Genomic DNA, 22,456 nt, shown 5'->3' with positions numbered 1-22,456 from the left:
CCTGAATTCAGTATAGTTGCGTAGCTGCGCAGAATGTTATGCAGCATTGATGCAATGACGCAGTCGGTGACTTCAAAGTGTTAACATTAGCTATTAGCTAGCTACCTAGGTAACGTTAGCTAACTACTGTAGCTAAGTTACCCTGTTAGTGTTAGCAAACTGTTAGCTAACGTTAGCTAATTGCCACGGTAACATTACAAACATTTGGTGTCGAATTAACACACATTTATTGGTTTATTCAACTGTGGTGATACAAAAAAAATAGGAATTTAGCCGCTTCAAGTACCTACCTTTTGTACTATATGTCCATTCTGTCAAACTGAGCTAAAATCATTAGCTAGATAGTTAGCTGACGGTAGCTACGCTTTAAGAATGGCGCCAAGCCTGGCTTGGTTAAAAAAACTGGCTATACTATACCGATCGACTGCTAGGTAATAATTAATATTTGGTTTAATATCTAGAACTAGCTAATGATACATGATAAGAAGGATACGCTAAATGGTTGACATAGGCCACTTTTGAATTTAAAACAATATTACTTACCTGAATGCAAAGACATTCTGTCAGTGTCAGCGTGAGGAAGAAAATATAAATGGCGGCAAAATCAAAATTGAACTGCTAATCTGTGAGCAGGATCACATTGACTCTTGCAATATTTATAAACACTATATTCAAATTATTGTGAAAATTCAAAAATTGTGTTTTACCTCGACTCTAGTGGTCACAATCAGTCACTTAATTCCCAAAATAGTTAAAGCTGCTCTTTTCGAGTCAAATAATAGTAACTCTGCTGTAATGACTGCATTATTTGCTGTGCAGCAAACTTCCCCTCAAAGGAGGGGACTTACTTACCTTGGGCAAAATACAATGTAGGCACACATAAATTCTGAATGATACTGTTATAAGTAGGCTAATTTCTTTAACGAGTCTGACGCGAAGGATATACTGCTTTCTCGGGACTGAGCCCAAATCCCCATAATTTTCGCGAAGAAAAGACGGAGAAAAAGGGGGCGGTGGTCGGGTTGCCTTCTGAGAATTCGTAGGCGAGTGAGTAAACCCCCTCTACCATCAGTCCTATTAGCCAACGTGCAATCATTGGATAACAAAATGGATGCGCTCCGATCAAGGATATCCTACCAATGGGACATTAAAAACTGTAATATCTTATGTTTCACCAAGTCGTGGCTGAACTACGACATGGATAACATACAGCTGGCAGGGTTTTCGGTCCATCAGCAAGATAGAACAGCTGCCTCTGGTAAGACAAGGGGTGGCAGTCTCTGTCTATTTGTAAATAACAGCTGATCCAAGTAATCTATTATTAAGGAAGTCTCAAGGTTTTGCTCACCTAAAGTAGAGTATCTCATGATAAGCTGTAGACCACACTATTTACCAAGAGAGTTTTCATCTATATTTTTCGTAGCTGTCTATTTACCCCCACTAACCGATGCTGGCACTCTGCTGCTACTCTCTATTTATTATCTGTGCATAGTCACTTTACCTCTACCTACATGTACATATTACCTCAATTACCTTGACTAACCGCTGCCCCCGCACATTGACTCTGTACCTCAACCCCCTGTATATAGCCTTGCTACTGTTATTTTCTTGTTGTTCCTTAAGTATTTGATATTTCTATATTTTTTGTTGGTTAAGGGCTTGTAAGTAAACATTTCACTGTAAGGTCAACACCTGTTGTATTTTGCGCATGTGACAAATACTTTTAATTTACCATGAAAGTGATGATCACAGAGCCAGCTGTCTCTCTGGTCTTCATGTACCTCCCTCCTTTTTTATGTGCCAGTTTTATCCTAATTAATACAAACTTCTGATAAAAAATCTGGCGCTTTTAAACATACAAATCACAGATAAAATAATTGAATGAGGAAAATAATTTATTTCCTCCTTTCAATCCTATATTGGTTGTAAACATGCCAATGATCACCATACATTGTCTCAAGCGCCTCAAGACAAATGTGATGGCTGAGTTTACCTTTGTTTTTAGTAAAGATTCACAGTTTTTGTGTTCTTCTCATGCAATTCTCTAATGGCTGGTCCTGTACAGCAGTGGGCATGCCAGGGATGCCAGGGATCATGTCCCCAGGCGAAGTTGTTCACCCATGGGCTAATAGGCTCTCTGAAGCCCAAACAGAGGCCTTGCCCTCGGGTTGTGTACAGTGGGTCCTGACACAGACACACTTTGTTCTCCTCCTGCAGTAACTTCCAGTCGTCAGCCATGTTCGAGAGCTCTGAGTCGGCAGCCGCCGAGGGAGTCAGCACAGACAGCACCCTGGGATCCCCCGTCACCGCCTGCAAGAAGGTAAATACAGGGGGACGGTGTGTGTGTACAGTATGTCCGGTAAATATTAATGTGTGTGTGTGTCCATCTCCCTGGTGAGGGAGAGTTTGTGCCATTGCAACAGAGAGTAATGATGGAGGACCAGGCGTTTCAGTCATCTAGTTGGATTCATCATCTCACTGTGCCAGGGAGACAATGAGAGAAATGGCAAAGAACACTGGTCTCGGGAGATTACATTGAGTTTCAATTCCTCTTGAATAAGGAGCATTGTCAGTCGATATAGCTGCTTGTTCAGTCACTTCATTCGTAGACGGGTTGTCACGTTAAATTACTTCCACTGAGCCTCGCCGCTTTGCCGCTAACATACAAAAATAATATTACATCACAGGAGGTTGGTAATGGCTGGAGCGGAATGGCATCAAATACATCAAACACATGGTTTGATGCCATTCCATTGGTTCCGTTCCAGCCATTATATTGAGCCCTTCACCCCTCAGCAGCCTCCACTGTATTACATGTAGTATTGGTAATAGAAGTGTCTGCACAATGACACAAAACTGTATGGCTTCTAAGTGTGTATTTATAAAGGCAAGATTTCAACCCTAACTCTAGGTCAGGTCCCCTGACTTGACAAAGACCTAGCAATCTAAATATTGCCTGAATAAAATACATGTGGGAGAATAATATTATTTTAACTGGTGAACATTTACTGATATCAAGCTCCTGCTCAAGCTCCTGTATGAAGCTGGGTTATGTTCATTGGTGCACATCGTCGCAAAACATTTTGTAACAGAAGTAAAGGGCAATTAGTGGACAAGTTGAAATAGCACATCCCTGTTTTGGGCGGTTATCTCCCATGTTGTGCCTAATGAACACAAGCCTGCCCTCACTCCAAGCTCTGCCAAATTGTGATGTCATGACCATGAGGCCATCTGAGTGTGAGTCACCTCTACCTGGCGATGGCCCAGAGCAGATGGACAACACCAGAGGGAGATAGTGCAGGACAGGGGCACAGGGGGCATGATGGCATCAGCCTAAAAATACACTACGGAAATTATTATGATCTCCATTGTTTTGTAACCTGACTACCCATCCCATTTCCTCCCTGCTTTCAGGGAGGTTGGGTTAAATGCAGAAGACACATTTGGGTTGAATGCAGTCAGTTGTGCAACTGACTAGGTATCCCCTTTCCCTTCTTATAGAATTTCCTTCAACCTCATGGCTTGGTTTTTGCTCTGACATGCACTGTCAACTGTGGGACCTTCTATAGACAGGTGTGTGCCTTTCCAAATCGTGTGCAATCAATTGTAGACTCCAATCAAGTTGTAGAAACATCTCAAGGATGATCAATGGAAACAGGATGCACCTGAGCTCAATTTCAAGTCTCATTGCAAAGGGTCTGAATACTTATGTAAATAAGGTATTTCTGTTTTTTATTTTTAGTAAATATGCAAAATGTTTTGTCATTATGGGGTATTGTATGTAGATTGATGAGGGATTTAAAAAAATATATTTTAGAATACGGGTGTAACGTAACAAAATGTTGAAAAAATCAAGGGGTCTGAATACTTTCCGAATGCACTGTGCGTGTCCCTCTGACAAAGGTACTCTTGACTCTTGAGTGTCATTGAAAGTCGCACGTCAATAGGACTTGACACTTAACGCATAGGGTCCATTGAAACAGCTCGCAGGGGAAGAGTAAAAACACAGTAAATATGTGGAGAGTAAATAGGCTAACTGACAGGCTATTGATCCCTCTTACAGAGCGAGGTCCCACAGAGCACCTCTTGAACAAAGGGCCCGTAGAGATCTTTATTGCAAGAGGGTAAACACTAAGATTGTCAGCTGAAGGTGAATGGGGGACTCGTGTGTGTGTGTGTGTGCGTGCGTGCATTTGTATGTTATACATTCTGAGAAGGAGTTCAGTCATGTGTCTGTGTGTAAGAGTGTGAGTTATATGTGTCTTCCAGGTGCTGTGCAGTAGCAGTGTGCTGGACTCGTCAGAGTACTGGCTGAGGAATGAGAAGGCACTGTGCAGGCTGGGCCTTCTGGAGGATGACGCTGAGGGGAGATACAACACGGTGAGAAGTGTGTGCCTGTGTGCCAAGGTGCAATAAAAAAATGTTTTTAAAACATATGCATATCAGGATGATTTTAATAAAATCCTATTAAATTATTTTATTTGTAACTATATGACTGCCACCAAATCTATGACAATTTATAGAACTTTGTAGCACAGGAATTCTCCCTTTGGGACTCGACTGGTAAGGGCTGGTGTTCTTACTAAAAAACAAAGGTATCACTCCGTCTGTCTGTCCTTTCCCTCAGTCTCATTCTGTGCTCTGGGTCAATTAAAAAGCGTTTTCATCTTCCCATTGTGTGTGCAAATGAGACAGTGCCGTTTTACACAATGTGTCCAGACTGGATGAGGAGCAGGGGTTAGGTGTGTGTGTGTGTGTGTGTGTGTGTGTGTGTGTGTGTGTGTGTGTGTGTGTGTGTGTGTGTGTGTGTGTGTGTGTGTGTGTGTGTGTGAGTGTGTGAGTGTGTGAGTGTGTGAGTGTGTGTGTGTGTGTGTGTGCACCCTCTTCTGTTAACCAGTATTATCACAATAATAGGCCTGTGGGGCCATATCAGCTTAGTTAATTACAGACTCTGGGCCAGGAGTGAACAGGGTCTGTGTTAGTGAGTGTGTGGAATGCAGATTTAATACGTTTGGCTGGATATGGTATTTCTTTACTCCGCTGAGGGTTTTGGTTGGGGAGCAGGAGAAGGGTTGGTTTATTAGTGTGTTCATTTGTTTCATTTATGGAATCATCTAACATGGTCACTTTTATCAATGTGATTGTTACAATGTGATTGTTACAATGTGATTGTCATTGATTACACACTCAGCGGAAAATTCAAATTAAGCTCAGAGGTCGTGTTTACGACAGGATCAAGTTTATTGTCCCTGAAGGGAAATTGTCTTGACATTGATATGTCATCCTGGGTTGTTTCACAAAGTGTGATATCTTTATTATCCACTCATTTCATATGATGGAGACAATATGGCCACACGAACTGGTTGATTATGTGACAATGACAGTGACGTGTGTTCCTGAATAGAGACAGGAATGTGTGCGTGGAAGGCTCAGGAAGTAGAAAGGACTATGCACTCAGGAGCTCAAAGTGCTAAGATAAAAATCTTGTAAGCTCTCTTTTCACTCCTTACCAAATCTAGGTCTTGTCACTTTTGATCACTCTCTCATGTTTTAAGGCAGGGCCTGAGCTCACAGTGAGATGTTACCTAGTTGCGATAGTCACAGTGAATTTCATCTGAACACATTGACAGAGGGTAAGCAATTTGGAACCGAAGTCTTCTACACCGTTAGTTCTGCTCTGCTAGTTACAGTGAAGTTACGGAGATATGTTTCCAATCCTATTTAACATTTTTGTAGAGATGAGATCTATATCATTGTTCATCTCAGACCCCAGAACCAAATGTTCCATGCACTAATAATCTGTCACGAGAGACTAGCATTCTATGCCATCAACACATAAACTATTCCCAGTTATACTCTCTCTCTCTGCACACTGCCACACACACACACACACACACACACACACACACACACACACACACACACACACACACACACACACACACACACACACACACACACACACACACACACACACACACACACACACACACTGCTGCATCTATGTAGATAATTGAATTGTATTCAATGAGATATGGGGAGCTGAAAAGGACAATTTAAGCTGAATCTTACGGCTGATGGCTAGGACGGAGTTAGTTACAGTGATGAGATAAGATATTCCCATTTCGTATCATTCCTCACTGCTCTAATTGCCTGCTTGGTCCCACAGCAGCTATGTGTCTGCCTGTCTGCCTGCTTGTGTGCCTGGGTCTAGGATTGGGTATGACTGGAAATGGGACATCATTACCAGTTAGTTATATTATGTAATATTATTCCATATTTGGAGGCAAATGCTGAATGGAGAGTTGAACAGGTGTAGACTCTATACACATTAGTGCTGTGAATATTCAATGAGCTCTACAACTCTAATATTCCAGAACTAACTTGTGTAATTTGGTCAGCTAATTGATTTTCTTCAGTTTACGCACAATCTGTCCACGAGAGATTACCACAACCAAGACCAGCATACAGACAGTGCATATGAATAATGGAAGTGCATGTAATGTATCTTGGCTGGTGCTATTGCTTGGAGGTCAGGGGTCAGGAGCCACAGAAGGATACCAAGGATATGTTCCAAATGGCACCGTATTCCCTATTTAGTGCACTACTGTAGTGCATTATTTAGAGAACAGGGTGCCATATGAGACACAGCCAGAGACAGAGCATCCAAGTGGCTCACAGTCACAACATGGCCTGACTGTGGCGGTCTTACATAACAAACACAGGGGAACACACAGAGGATACAGGAAGAACGACTGAGTGTGCTGAGATGACAGCAGTGGGGCATAGAGAGAAAGAGAGAGACAAAGGTTAGAGAAGAAGGGTGTGAAGGTGGGAGAGATTGAGTGAGGGGGAGAGGATTTGTTGTTGAGGGAAGAGGAAGAGAGCTTAGAAGTGGGTGGAGGACGGTGTGCATGTGTGCTTGTGTGCACATGGGTGTGCGTAGCAGCCTATTGTACTACATACCCTGTGAATATTTGTAATCTTTATTGAAAATGAGTGAGACCGTTTTAAGGAGTTTCTGCTCCTGTGCTTGTGTGACCAAGCGTGTGTGTTTGTGTTGTGTGTGTGTGTTGTGTGTGTCTCTGTTGTGTGTGTCTGTGTGTGTGTGTGCTGTGTGTGTGTCTGTATTTTGTGAGCCTGGTTCGTGTGTGTGTGTGTGTGTGTGTGTGTGTGTGTGTGTGTGTGTGTGTGTGTGTGTGTGTGTGTGTGTGTGTGTGTGTGTGTGTGTGTGTGTGTGTGTGTGTGTGTGTGTGTGTGTGTGTCTGTGTCGTGTGTGTGTGTATTGCAATATATTGCACTATAGCCTGTGAATGTTTGTAATCTTTATGGAAAATTTGTGAGAGCGTGTTTACGAGTTTCTACATTTGTGCGTGTGTGTTTGTGTGTGTTCCTGTCCTGACTGTATTTGTGTAACCAGTCCTGTAACCAGTCCAGGGCTCTAACTACACACACACACACACACACACACACACACACACACACACACACACACACAAACAAACCCTACCTTAATATGGTTCTCAATCAGAGGAAACGTCAAACACCTGCCCCTAATTGAGAACCATATCAGGCAACACATTGAACCCAACATAGAAACACATAACATAGACTACCCACCCAGCTCACGTCCTGACCAACTAAACAAAGTTAAACAAAGGAAAATAAGGTCAGGAACGTGACAGTAAATGACTATTGTAGCTGGAAACGGCAGATTTTTTATGGAATATCTACATAGGCAACCATCACTCCTGTGTTCCATTGGCACGTTGTGTTAGCTAATCCAAGTTTATAATTTTAAAAGGCTAATCGATCATTAGAAAACCATTTTGCAATTATGTTAGCACAGCTGAAAACTGTTGTTCTGATTAAAGAAGCAATAAAACTGTCCTTCTTTAGACGAGTTGAGGTTCTGGAGCATCAGCATTTGTAGGTTCGATTACAGGCTCAAAATGGCTAGAAACAAAGAACTTTCTTCTGAAACTCATCAGTCTATTCTTGTTCTTAGAAATGAAGGCTAATCCATTCGAGAAATTGCCAAGAAACTGAAGATCTCGTACAATGCTTTGTACTACTCCCGTCACAGAACAGCGCAAACTGGCTCTAACCAGAATAGAAAGAGGAGTGGGAGGCCCCGGTGCACAACTGAGCAAGAGGACAAGTACATTAGAGTGTCTAGTTTGAGAAATAGACGCCTCACAAGTCCTCAACTGGCAGCTTCATTAAATAGTACCCATTGGAAGACTAATGTGCACACTTGTTAGCCGCTTCCTTCATCAAGATGAAGTCTTTTTCCAAATTTCTCCGGGAAATCCTGAGAAATTTGGAAAAATGGCCAGATATTCCATAAGAGAGCCTTAACGGACACTATGGCAAATCTTCATAGAAGATTTCTGTCTGAGAATCCAAGGCTCAATTCTTTAAACTTAAGCCATTTTGGATTGGCAAGCGAAGAGTCACAGACAGAGAAACATGTGCCTGCAAAACACATGAAAACTTTGACTTGAAGATAAAGAGGCTGCACCAGCTTGGGGTCATAGAAACATCATCCCCAAGGGACACTGTACAGGCCAGTGTGTGTAGTGACGATGACATGTCCTGCATGTACAGGACATGCAGCAATTGCAAGCATAAGACATTTTACACAACACTGGATCCTTCAACAAAAGGAAACATCCTCGTATGGGAGGAGCGGGTCACTAAATCTGTACCAATAACAAAGAAATGCAAAGATGGGTCCACTGAAGAGAAGGACGTGAGGATTGTGTTTCTTGAGATGTGGCATACCTCCATTGAAAAGCTGGTGGACCTCACACAGGACCACCTCTCAAACTTCTCCATACACATTTATAACATCAAGCACCAGTTTGAAAGACTGAGGAGATTGAGAGAGACCCTGACCCAGAATGATGTAGTGGTTCACATAGACTACAGTGAGAACTATGCTTGTAAATACATCAGGGAAATAAAATAAACTCACTTTGGAGGTGGCAACCAGCAGGTAACCCTCCATACTGGAGTTATCTATCTCGGTGGAGTCATTTGCATCGCTGTCAGCCTGTCTTCAGCACGACGCCACAGCCACATGAGCTCACCTTGACCCAGTACTGAGGAGCATACGAGAGGAGCATCCAAATGCCAGGAACATCCACTTCATCTCAGATGGGCCCACATCTCAATATCGGAATAGAACCAACTTTTATCTAGCCTCAACTGTGCCGTTCGTGCGAGGATTTAAGCATGTAACATGGAATTTCACGGAGGCGTCCCATGGAAAGGGTGCTCCTGGTGGAGTGGAAAACCTGGCTGATATAATTGTGTCCTATGGTACTAGCATACCAGATGCCAACACTCTCTTTGAACAGCTGAATCTCAATTCATCTGTGAGGCTCTTCAAAATAACAGGAGGACATCAAAACAAGTGGCAATTAGTACGTACCGCCGTACCTGAAGGCAGTACCTGGGACGATGAGAATTCATCAGGTGAGTGTTTAACTGAATGTCTGTTAAAAACAACCTTTATTTTACCTGGGTTCCTACAGGGAATATTCTGTAAACTGTAAACAAGAGATGGTTTAAAACTGAAGTAAATTGAGTATTAAAATGTAGTTAATTACTGTTTATGCTATGAATGTATAATGGGTGTTACTAAAAGAGATAAACTTATATACTTACCTGGGTTCCTGGAGGAAATATCCTACAAACTCTAAAAGAGAGATGGTTTAAGATTGAAAGATATTGGATCATTGGATTCTAGAAGTTTTGTCAGTATGTGTGTAAAGTGTAAAGATGCAAAACAGTGCTTCAATAAAAGTCTTTATTCTCTGTCTTTATACAAGCATTAGATGTTGCATCATATTAAGCCTTGAGCATCATTCTCTACTTGTGACATATTTTTGCTTTCAGTATGTTATACTAATATCAAATAATGGATGATGTGTATGTCTGAGTTTAATGTCTGAGTTGAATTTCACCTAAAATTATTATTTTCTCCTTAAGCTGACATCGGCAAAACCAGGCCTTATCCACAACCGATAAGTTTTTAAATTTTATTTATTTAACCTTTATTTAACCAGGAAGGGCTCATTGAGATTTGAAATTTCTTTTTCAAGAGCGTCCTGGCCAAGATAGGCAGTACCAAGTCATTACAAAATTACAGACAAACAACATGAAAAACTACAAGTAATCTAATAAAAACCATAGAATTCACAAGAGTATAACAAAATCATAAAACAGAAAATTAAAAAGATTGATAGGTCAGGGAATCAGTCTCAAGATCATTCATCAGTGATTTAAAAAATATCAAATCGGGACAAGTTCTTCCAGTTTAAAAACATTTTGTAAGGCGTTCCAAGACGATGGCGCAGAGTACATAAAAGCCCTTTTACCAAATCCAATTCGGACATTTGGAACAGTTAGCAGGTTAAAGTCCAGCGAACGAAGAGAGTACCCACCACATTTCTTAACAATAAAAATGCCCAAATAAAAAGGTAGTAAACCCAAAATGGCTTTGTAAATAAAAGTATACCAGTGACTGAGCCTACGAGTGACTAGAGAAGGCCAGCCAACCCTGGTATACAAAGTACAGTGGTGCGTAAGGGTTTTGCAGTTTAAAATAAATCTCAAAGCGCCATGGTAAAGGGTGTCAATTGATCTCAAACACTGAGTGGAAACATTCATATAAAATATCCCCATAGTCTAGTAAAGGCATAAATGTACTAGCCTCCTTCTGGCTTCAAAAGAAAAACAGGCCTTATTCCTAAAATCAAATCCCAATTTCAGCTTCAATTTTTTTGTAAGTTGTTGAATATGCCATTTAAAAGACAGGCCGTCATCAATTAAAATTCCAAGATATTTATATGAGGTTACAGTCTCAATCTCATTGCACTGACAGGTAATAATAGGTGAAAGGTTCAGAGGTCTATTTCTTGATTTAGAAAACACTATTAGTTTAGTTTTGTCAGTATTGAGGATAAGCTTCAATTGACAGAAGGTATGTTGAACAGTATAAAAAGCAGTTTGCAAGTTCTGGAAAGCTTTTGTAAGAGACAAGGCACAACAGTAAATAACAGTATCATCAGCATAAAAATGAAGTTGCGCATTTTGGACATTTTTGTCTAAATTATTTATATAAATAGTGAATAAGAGAGGACCAAGTACAGAGCCTTGGGGCACACCATTACAAACAGACAATTTAACAGACCTGAGCCCATCAAATTGAGTGCACTGAGTTCTATCAGACAGATAGTTAGGAGGCTATGCAACTGCATGATCCGAAAGACCTACACTCGACAATCTCTGCCTTAGTATAGCATGATCAACTGTATCAAAAGCCTTAGAGAGGTCAATAAAAAGTGAGACACAGTGCTGTTTTTTGTCAAGGGCTTCAGTGATATCATTTAAAACCTTCATGGCTGCTGTAATTGTGCTATGCTTCTTCCTGAAGCCCGATTGGTACATTGATAAAATAGAGTTAGTAAATAAAAACTATTTTAGCTGTTCACTCACAAGGGTTTCAAGTATTTTCACCAGGGGTGACAGCTTTGAGATTGGCCTACAATTATTTAAAAGAGTTGGATCTCCCTCTTTTAAAAGTGGTAGTACAAATGCTGATTTCCAGATCTTTGGAATGTCATTACATTCCAGGGTTAGATTGAACAGATATGTAAGTGGTTCAGTTATGAAATCAGCTGCCAGATTTTAAAAAGCAGGGATCCAGAAGATCAGGACTTGCAGGGTTTCTCTGATCTAAGGATTTCAAGGCTTTCTGTACCACCTGCACTGAGAATGGCAAAAAGCTAAATGTTTGACCAGCTCTCACTGGTTCAACCACACAGGGTTGTATAAAGACAGAGGACACTGAATCAAACAGCCTACCAGATGATACAAAGTGCTCATTGAAACAATTCAGCATTTCAGTTTTGTCATATACAGCAACAAAGTCCTTCAATACACATGACGGTAATTCATTAACATCACTGTTTCCAGACATAGACTTAATAGCCTTCCAAAACTTTCTAGGGTCATTCAGGTTATCGGTGGTAACAGATATAAACTATTCAGACTTGGCCTTCCTGAGAAGAAAATAACACTTATTTCATAACTGCCTAAAAATAAGCCAATCAGCATCAGAACAGGATTTCCTTGCTTTAGCCCAGGCTAGATTACGTTCGTGAATAATACACGACAACTCAGAAGAAAACCATGGATTATCCCACCCTTTAACCCTGAACCTGCAGAATGGGGCATGTCTGTTTACTATTTGGAAAAAACATAATGAAAGAATTTCCAGGCAGTTTCCACATCAGGGATAAACTCAATCTTGCTCCAGTCAAAATAAATCAAATCATGAAAGAAAGCCTGCTCATTAAAACACTTCAAATTTCTCTTACGAATAAAATGTGGGTTTGTCTTAGGAACCTTAATATTTCTAACACCAACAACAGCACAATGGTCACTTAAAGTGTCCTGCTTTTGTGATTATGCCTGTGGATGCTTCAGTTCAAAAGAATTTGACTTCTGAGACAATGTGGAGTCAGAAAAGGAGAATGCTGAGCCAGTTTTGGAAGTGGGAAAATGGGTCCTCGTATAATATGACGGAGAACTGTTCCCTGGCACAATCACACAGGTATGTACAAATATTTGGTGGTATGGACATGTCATGTTGTTGATGATACATCCTGAGTCCTATTAAATCTTTTTTTGTTTTACTTTCTTTCCAGATTAGAAATGGTCAATATGAGGTTGACACTATGAGTTGTGCTGGAGCGAACACATTTGTAATTCCATCCATCAGATTTGAGGGTGAAAAAGTATGGTACTACTTTGACGACATAAAAGCCATCATCCCAGAGCCACAACCTGCCACATCCTCTGCTCGACACTTCTGTGTGTTGCCTGAGTTCTGGGCAAAGTACACAAACAAACGTGTGTAAAACACTGGAATTGGAAGGGGATAGAGAGGGTAGCAGGGGTGCTAGAACTAGACTGTGATGGTTACCGCCATACAGCGGCCATGTGCACGCTACCTCCAAGATGATCTCATTACCGTGAAGCGGAGGGCCATTTAACCCCCTGGAGTGCGATTAACTGATTTTCTACTAGTGCATTATCCTGCTTGTACCACAGCTACCTTGCCAAAGTAATTAATTCACAATCGTTTTGAAGTTTAGAAACGAATGTATATGAGACACAACAAATCAACATTGGGGGGAAAAGTAGTACCTGCTCCCAACTGAACTGGACTATTTCCATGAATTAGAAGTGTATGGTGTGCACAGTATGGTAAGGGCATCATTTGTCAGTGCCGTGGTAAAATTGTTTACGTGTTTTTAGAATATGTTCTAATGTTGTCCTGTTTAGTACTGTTCTAATGTTTTTGTATGTATTCTTTTTATGTGTTCTCTGTTTTTAGCCTATGTATTTTATGTACTTTTAAGCACTGCAAAATTAAATTGATTGAACTTTAATCCATGATTGTGCCAATATTATCTCATTTATTTTCTACATTAAATGTAATGTTTTTAACCATACCTCAGTCTTAGTATACTTATTGTCATTATCAAACCTATATATCATTACCGCAACAGGTGTTCATTTAATGTTAATTTAATGAATGGAAATATAGTAGTTTGCTTTTAAATGCATGTGCAGAATCTCTACGTTATGTTATTTCAGGTTTGCCACATAATTTTGAAAATATGTCAGGTTTCAATGAAATATCAAAAATATTAGGTTGTAGATTGCGGAAGGTGTTGGGGTAATGTTGGGGTAATGAGAGAAAGGTGTTGGGGTAATGAGGTGTTGGGGTAATGAGAGAAATCAGTCAAAATAAAATAACAATGTTAATTAAAAAATATATATTATTTCAGCATTTTCAAGTAACTGTGCATGCCTGTTAGTAATCAATTTTTAAAACATTTGAAAATGTATTAGCTTTCCTAATGGTCTTGACGTTTTCAGACAGTTGCGGTAATGAGATTTTTAAGGACTTGTTTTGGAAAATATGTTCAAAAAGGTGTTAAATTGTCAGTAAATGTTTTTAAATTAACGCTCACAAACACTTCAGACCTTGTTATTATCTTTTTAAAGAGTTGTTTGAAATCTTTGAAACCAAGATTTCGTGAGAATCACCCCCATATATTTTTGGGGTAAATATATATCTATATACATACACGTACCCATATACAAATATATATATACATAAACATTTATTCATATACACATACACATATACATTACATACAGTTAAAGTCAGAAGTTCCCATACACTTAGGTTGGAGTCATTAAAACTAGTTTTCAACCACTCCACAAATTTCTTGTTAACAAACTATAGTTTTGGCATGACACAAGTAATTTTTCCAACAATTGTTTACAGACAGATTATTTCACTTATAACTCACTGTATCACAATTCTAGTGGGTCATAAGTTTACATACACTAAGTTGACTGTGCCATTAAACAATGTCATGGCATTAGAAGCTTCTGGTAGGCTAATTGACATAATTTGAGTCAATTGGAGGTGTACCTGTGGATGTATTTCAAGGCCTACCTTCAAACTCAGTGCCTCTTTGCTTGACATCATGGGAAAAGAAATCAGCCAAGACCTCAGCATTTTTTTTAGACCTCCACAAGTCTGATTCATCCTTGGGAGCAATTTCCAAACGCCTGAAGGTACCACGTTCCTCTCTACAAACAATAGTACGCAAGTATAAACAACATGGGACCACGCAGCCGTCATACCGCTCAGGAAGGAGACGCGTTCTGTCTCCTAGAGATGAACGTACTTTGGTGCGAAAAGTGCAAATCAATCCCAGAAAAAACAGCAAAGGAAACAGGTACAAAAGTATCTATATCCACAGTAAAACGAGTCCTATATTAACATAACTTGAAAGGCCACTCAGCAAGGAAGAAGCCACTGCTCCAAAACCGCAATAAAAAAGCCAGACTACGGTTTGCAACTGCACATGGGGACAAAGATTGTACTTTTTGGAGAAATGCCCTCTGGTCTGATGAAACAAAAATAGAACTGTTTGGCCATAATGACCATCTTTATGTTTGGAGGAAAAAGGGGGATGCTTGCAAGCCGAAGAACACCATCCCAACTGTGAAGCACGGGGTGGCAGCATCATGTTGTGGGGGTGCTTTGCTGCAGGAGGGACTGGTGCACTTCACAAAATAGATGGCATCATGAGGGAGGAAAATTATGTGGATATATTGAAGCAACTTCTCAAGACATCAGTCAGGAAGTTAAAGCTTGGTCGCAAATGGGTCTTCCAAATGGACAATGACCCCAAGCATACTTCCAAAGTTGTGGCAAAATGGCTTAAGGACAAAAAAGTCAAGGTTTTGGAGTGGCCATCACTAAGCCCTGACCTTGATCCTATAGAAAATGTGTGCGCAGAACTGTAAAAGCGTGTGCGAGCAAGGAGGCCTACAAACCTGACTCAGTTACACCAGCTCTGTCAGGAGGAATGGGCCAAAATTCACCCAACTTATTGTGGGACGCTTGTGGAAGGCTACCCGAAACGTTTGACCCAAGTTAAACAATTTAAAGGCAATGCTACCAAATACTAATTGGGTGTATGTGAACTTCTGACCCACTGGGAATGTGATGAAGGAAATAAAAGCTGAATAAATAATTCTCTCTACTATTATTCTGACATTTCACATTCTTAAAATAAAGTGGTGATCCTAACTGACCTAAGACAGTGAATTTTTACTAGGATTAAATGTCAGGAATTGTGAAAACTGAGTTTAAATGTATTTGGCTAAGGTGTATGTAAACTTCCGACTTCAACTGTACATATCCACACTTTTTTTTAAATATACCTTTAATATTCCCCGCAAACCCTACCACGCCTTCCCCAATTGGAGTAAACTAATAAACAATAACACTTAGGCTTCTACCTTCAGTTTATACATATTATACATATTTTACAGACACAATATTTGTTTGTTTTTAGTCTTGGCTTTCCTCTATTTCTGACATCCATCCACTTTGATATTCTATTTGTAACTGCTATTTCACAAAAGTTCTGAACCTACATACATTTTACAGACTCCATATATTTTACATTTGTTATCTTGTTGTTAATTAGTCCCACCCATCCCTCTTAACAACATCCATTTTAGATTTCTATTTGCCATATATTTTTCAACTGTGCTGTGATGCTTCACAAAAGTACTGAACCTTTCTATTCTCATAGTTTCTACAAATTGTAAATTAAAGATAAACATTTTTGCTAAAATAATTATTATATTATTGATCGATTGACTATGACTTTTCAAATCACCCAGTATTGCTATCTGCAGCGTTAGTTCTAGGTAAATGTTGCAATTCTTCAACCATTCCTGGACCTGTGTGTCACGGCCGTTGAATGAAGAGGACCAAAGCGCAGCGTGGTGAGCGTACATATTCCTTTTTATTAGGATGACGCCGACAAAAACAATAAACAATACAAAAACGACCGTGAAGCTTAAGACTATAGTGCCACAAACAAAGACATTTTCCCACACTGAAAGGAGGGAAAAGGGCTACCTAAGTATGGTTCCCAATCAGAGACAACGATAGACAGCTGTCCCTGATTGAGAACCATACCCGGCCAAAACATAGAAATACAAAGTCATAGAAATCAAAAACATAGAATGCCCACCCCAAATCACACCCTGACCTAACCAAATAGAGATAAAAAGGCTCTCTAAGGTCAGGGCGTGACACTGTGACCAAAAATGAGCTGTGGACAGTACCAAAATAAGGGATCTAATGACTCTGCCTCCTCGCAGCAAAATCTGCAGAGCTGGGAAGATTGTATCCCCCAAATATATAACATTCTATTGGTTGCAAGAATTTTGTATAATGATTTATATTGAGAAATTCAAAGTTTTGAATCCGGCGTCGTTTAGAGTGTCAATTCATAAACCATGTGCCATGGAATGGGTACATCAAAAATCTCTTCCCAACTATTTTGCAATTTATATGGCACAGCTGTAATTTTTTTGGTCCTTAAATGAAACTGGTATATATTTTTATTTATCACAATTTTCTTTAAACATTTTTGGTCTTTAATGCAGGGCTGACAGACAAGTTCCTTACTTTTTCCACCTTCTACTTGCCTCTTCCATTTTTGAGGTAATGCTGCAATAAGTTGGTTGTAATTTTGGGTAGAGCAGGCATTTCCATATGTCTGTGTTAGCTGCATGTATGACATAACTCCTGCAGTCCTATTTATGATATAATGTACAAAGATTATACCTTTTTTTAAATCTAAAAATATATATTTTTTATCATGTGGAATATATTACCTGAATGTGTTTTTATACCTTTTTCATACATTTGTTGAAGTTGATTGTCAATTAGGTAATTAGGTTTGCGAAGGGTTTGTGATGCATTCTGGGTAATGGGTATTGCTACAAGAGGCATGTCATTGCGTTGTTTGTAGTACAAGACAGATAGGGAGGAAAAAGATGACGGAAGTGGATGCTGAGTTCGAATCAAGCAGCATGTCGAGAAAAGTTGGTGAAGATTAATGTTCTGAGTGGACAACAGTAGTAGCGAAAACTGGAACAAAAAGGAAATTGTCTAAAATTGGAGTGGAGGATACGTGCACAGTATGAATGATAATGAATTGCTTCTTGTTGGGTTGCGTTTGTTGAGGAGGATGCATATGTGGGAAACCTGTTTCAGGTGTGAAATGGTAAAGTATGCGCTGGGAAAAGTGGAGTCTGTCAGTGACCAGGAGTGGTCTTATTTTGATTAATTGTATTTCTGAAGAACAGAGGAAGATTGCAGTGAGCCTCAAAAGAATCGGAACAACGGAAGTTTTGTGTTTTGAACTTCAGAGTAGAGAACCTGTCAAAGGAGTCATCTCAGGGGTGACGACAGATGATCGGGTTGAATACTGGAAGAAAATTCCTGAAGGGGTTGGTGCCCGGTGTCTGACCCGCTGGGTGAATTGTTTTTTGATAAAGAGCAAATACCCATGCATGTGAAGCCTGGTTATGTAAGATACGCTGTAAGAGCTTTTGTCCCCGAACCATTGCTGTGTAAGAATTGTGAAGGATTTGGCCATGTTTCAAGTGTGTGCAAACGGACAGAGTATATTGAAGAATGGTGTGTAGAAAGATGACGGTGTTGCAATTGTGGTGGGAATTATGATCGGGAGTTCCTGGAGTGCCCTGTAAGGGTGAAGGAGATCGAGGTGGCAAAAGTTAGAGCGGTCAATCAAATCTCCTATGCGATTAAAAGAATTGAGAAAACAAGTGATGCTAGTGAAGATATGGTAGTGGACACACCACAGCCTGTAGTAAATGGTTTCTGGCAGGTAAAAGATACCCTGTGTGTTACAAAGTTTGATTTTGTGTCATTCATTGCCACAGTTATGCTGTATGGCACAAGTCTCAAAGAAGTCTAAGAAACTGGACATTATTGTGGCTGCGGCAGAAAAGTTTTGCGGTTTACATCTGAAGACTTTCACGGGGTACTGGCACCAGAAGACCCGCCCTCCCAGGTTCCCCTTGAGCCTGTGTAGGGATCAAATCTGCAAGATTGAAGCCTGGGTTTTCTTTTGTTCGAGCTATTTTTGATTCCGATTAGTTTATTAGGCCTACCTTTTGTTCATTGTCCTGTTTATTTTTGGGGGAAATATTTGTACAGTTTTCGCCCGCTTATCTTCACGTTTGCTAATAAAAGTTAACTGGGCAAGTCTAGATTTGTTGTTGCCTCCTCACTGTTAAAATCCTACTGCATTGCAAAACAGACAAAAACAGTCAGGAAGGGACTACCAAAAAATTGGCAAAATGGCAAAATGTTTCGCTACAGTGTTTTCTAATGAATGAATACCAGCATGTTAACTGAGACAGAGAGGAAAGTGTAGTTGTATTGTTTTTACTCTAAACTGTCCACCACTGTTTGCCTCATGGCTCCTCGCTGCAACAATCACCAGGACGCCGCCTCAGCAGGGGCACAACACGAGAGGACATGCACACATACAGTACCAGTCAAAATTTTGTACCAGTCAAAAAGGGTTTTTCTTTATTTTTACTATTTTCTACATTGTAGAATACAAGTTTTGATGTCTTCACTATGATATAGCACATATGGAATCATGTAGTAACCCAAAAAGTGTTAAACAAATCAAAATATATTTTATATTCTTCAAAGTAGCCACCCTTTACCTTGATGACAGCTTTGCACACTCTTGGCATTCTCTCAACCAGCTTCACCTGGAATGCTTTTCCAACCGTCTTGAAGAAGTTCCCACATATTGTATGCTGAGCACAATTTGGCTGCTTTTCCTTCACTCTGCGGTCCAACTCATCCCAACCAACTCAGTTGGGTTGAGGTTGGGTGATTGTGGAAGCCAGGTCATCTGATGCAGCACTGCATCACTCTCCTTCTTGGTCAAATAGCCTTTACACAGCCTGGAGGTGTGTTGGTTCATTGTCCTGTTGAAAAACAGCACTAAGTGCAAACCAGTTGGGATGGCGTATCGCTGCAGAATGCTGTGGTAGCCTTGCTGGTTAAGTCTGCCTTGTATTCTAAATAAATCACAGACAGTGTCACCAGCAAAGCACCCCCACACCATCATACCTCCTCCTCCTTGCTTCACGGTGGGAACCACACTTGGAGATCATCCACTCACCTACTTTGTGTCTCACAAAGACACGGCGGTTAGAACCAAAAATCTCTCATTTGGACTCATCAGAACAAAGGACAGATTTCCACCGGTCTAATGTTCATTGCTCATGTTTCTTTGCCCAAGCAAGTCTCTTCTTCTTATTGGTGTCCTTTAGTAGTGGTTTCTTTGCAGAAATTCAGCCATGAAGGCCTGATTCACACAGTCTCCTCTGAACAGTTGATGTTGAGATGTCTGTTACTTGAACTCTGTGAAGCATTTATTTGGGCTGCAATTTCTGAGGCTGGTAACTGTAATGAACTTATCCTCTGCAGCAGAGGTATCTCTGGGTCTTCCTTTCCTGTGACGGTCCTCATGAGAGCCAGTTTCATCATAGCACTTGATGGTTTTTGCGACTGCACTTGAAGAAACTTTAAAAGTTCTTGAAATTTTACAGATTGAATGACCTTCATGTATTTAAGTAATGATGGACTGTCATTTCCCTTTGCTTATTTGAGCTGTTCTTGCCATAATATGGACTTGGTATTTGACCTCTACCTTGTCACAACACAACTGATTGGCTCAAACTCATTAAGAAGCAAAGAAATCGAATACCTCATGAAGCCGGTAGAGAGAATGTCAAGAGTGTGCAAAGCTGTCATCAAGGCAAAGGGTGGCTACTTTGAAGAATCTAAAATATAAAATATATTTTGATTTGTTTAACACTTTTTTGGGTTACTACATGATTCCATATTTGTTATTTCATAGTTTTGATGTCTTTACTACTATTCTACAATGTAGAATATAGTTAAAATAAAGAAAAACCCTTGAATGAGTAGGTCTGTCCAAACTTTTGACTGGTAATGTAGATAAATTATGAGCCAAAATTGCAACATTTATCATTAGGCCCGGGATGATACCAGTATCACAATACTCGTTCGTATCGTGGCAAGGAAACTAAACACGAAGCGGATTTAACTTCTTTAAGAAAACAGCCCTATTGTTGTAAACAAACATTATGTTGTCATCCAGAGTTACATTTATTTGCCAAGCTATAGCTCCCAATATTTTACATACAGCAGGTTTTTAAAGGACCAAATAGTTTGGCCTGCTTTGTGTTTTAATTTTTGCCATGGAAAAAATATTGCAATACCGGTATTGTCCCGGCCCTATTTATCATACATACATACACGCACGCACGCACGCACGCACGCACGCACGCACGCACGCACGCACGCACGCACGCACGCACGCACACACACACACACACACACACACATTGCACATCCACAACACACAACGTTGTGTACAACCAATAAGAACCCCTATTCTCTAGCATCCATGTTGATTTTTTTTTTTAAATCTCTTTCCGTCAGTTAGTCAGGCAGAGATTAAATGGCTGTCTGCTCTGAAAACTTAGTGGTGGAGCCTCTTTCACATCTGTGGTCTCTGCCTCATTGACAGAGATGGCTAGATGGCACACAGTTCTCACCCCGAAACCCATTTTTGGAGCTGCAGACTATTGCCATCCCCACCTAATGGTGATGGTTTGTCCTTGGGAAGGGCACCATATCTCCTATTTTTTTTGACTGTTTCTCCCTCGCTCTTTCTCAGTCTTCAACAGTCATCTCCTTACTTTTCTCTGCAATTGCTTTGACCTGCATGGAAGACACAAGAAGCCCAAATAATGTGATAACCTTCACAACACCTCAGCTCGCACGGGCTTGATAGAACCATCATTATAATAAGACAGCTTCAAAATCGGTTATACAGGTACCAGAGTGGGCTTTCTTGAAAAAAGGTAGGGAAAAGACTGAATGTGATATGTATGTAATAATGTATTCAGGGGTGAAATGGTGAAATTGCAATGTTCTGTGTTGTTTCACTGCGGTGGACATTTTGACTCTCCTGATAAAGAGCGCCACTCCAATTTTCAAGCTACTCCCGCCATTTTGTTTCCTCCGTTTAATTCTGTCCCCTTTTCAGCTTTGGGGTGGTTAGCTCACTGTTTCATCCTATAGGCTACTTTTTATGAAAGATCAATGAAATAGGCAGAAATGATGTAGAAAACATGGGTAAAGTGCAAGATTCCTTTGTAAAAGAGGGAAATAAAAAAATCAAATCCACTCATAACAGAGACTAACATCCATGATGTCACAGAGTAACAAACTACAGATTCAGCCTGATTGGCAGACAGAACAGTTTTATCTCTAAGCTGATTGGGCCATTCGATCCAGTTCCAGTCGCTGCATCATTTACCTCTGTTTGTATTTCTCCTTCTGCTTCTCTTTTGATGTTAGTCAGAAGCGTCCATGCCCTCTTCACCCCGAGAAGACCCATTAACATGGAACATGGACACGAGTGCCACGGAAAAGAAAAGAGGAAGGAGAAAAAACATGGTGGGGAGCAGGGGAATAAGATGCTGAATATAGCCCACAGGCAAACCAGACAGTCATATTAGTCTAATTGACATGTGTGAGGAGAGATAAGAGGCCTACAAGATGGACCCCACAAGCGTTTGTTCTTTTACTTAATTGAGTCACATAGGGAAGTTAATCATAAAGAATAGCTCTTACAGAAACCATATGAATTGTGGGTAGCTAAGCTCTTTGAGCTTTGAGGGCTTTCAGCATGACGTACATCAGAGAGGGTATGTACGATGATCAAGGAGGTTATATCAACCGCTGGGATTTACAATGATTGGTATGTTGATTAATACAGGAAATAGTTTATTTCTCCTCTCTAGAAAATAGATATAATATGTTCTCTGGCTGAAGCGTGGGGGCAGAATATTGGGTTTGGAGAGATGGACCTGGTATGTACAGTGGCAAGAAAAAGTA

At 40.3% G+C, this 22,456-nt stretch overlaps 1 protein-coding gene across 1 annotated transcript in view; it reads left to right on the top strand.

The window, feature by feature from the left end:
• The window catches only part of LOC120018634 (A-kinase anchor protein SPHKAP-like), a 49,275-nt gene that overhangs the window by 5,888 nt on the left and 20,931 nt on the right, over positions 1-22,456 (top strand). The window contains exons 3-4 of the mRNA XM_038961836.1: positions 2,218-2,320; positions 4,270-4,380. Of these exons, the coding sequence (XP_038817764.1) occupies positions 2,218-2,320; positions 4,270-4,380 (214 nt within the window). The remainder of the gene's footprint in view (positions 1-2,217; positions 2,321-4,269; positions 4,381-22,456) is intronic.

The sequence above is a fragment of the Salvelinus namaycush genome, chromosome 23 (assembly GCF_016432855.1).
Source record: "Salvelinus namaycush isolate Seneca chromosome 23, SaNama_1.0, whole genome shotgun sequence".
Classification (NCBI taxonomy): Eukaryota; Metazoa; Chordata; class Actinopteri; order Salmoniformes; family Salmonidae; genus Salvelinus; species Salvelinus namaycush.
Note: the sequence above shows the minus strand (reverse complement) of the source record. Positions and strands in the feature narration are given on the sequence as shown.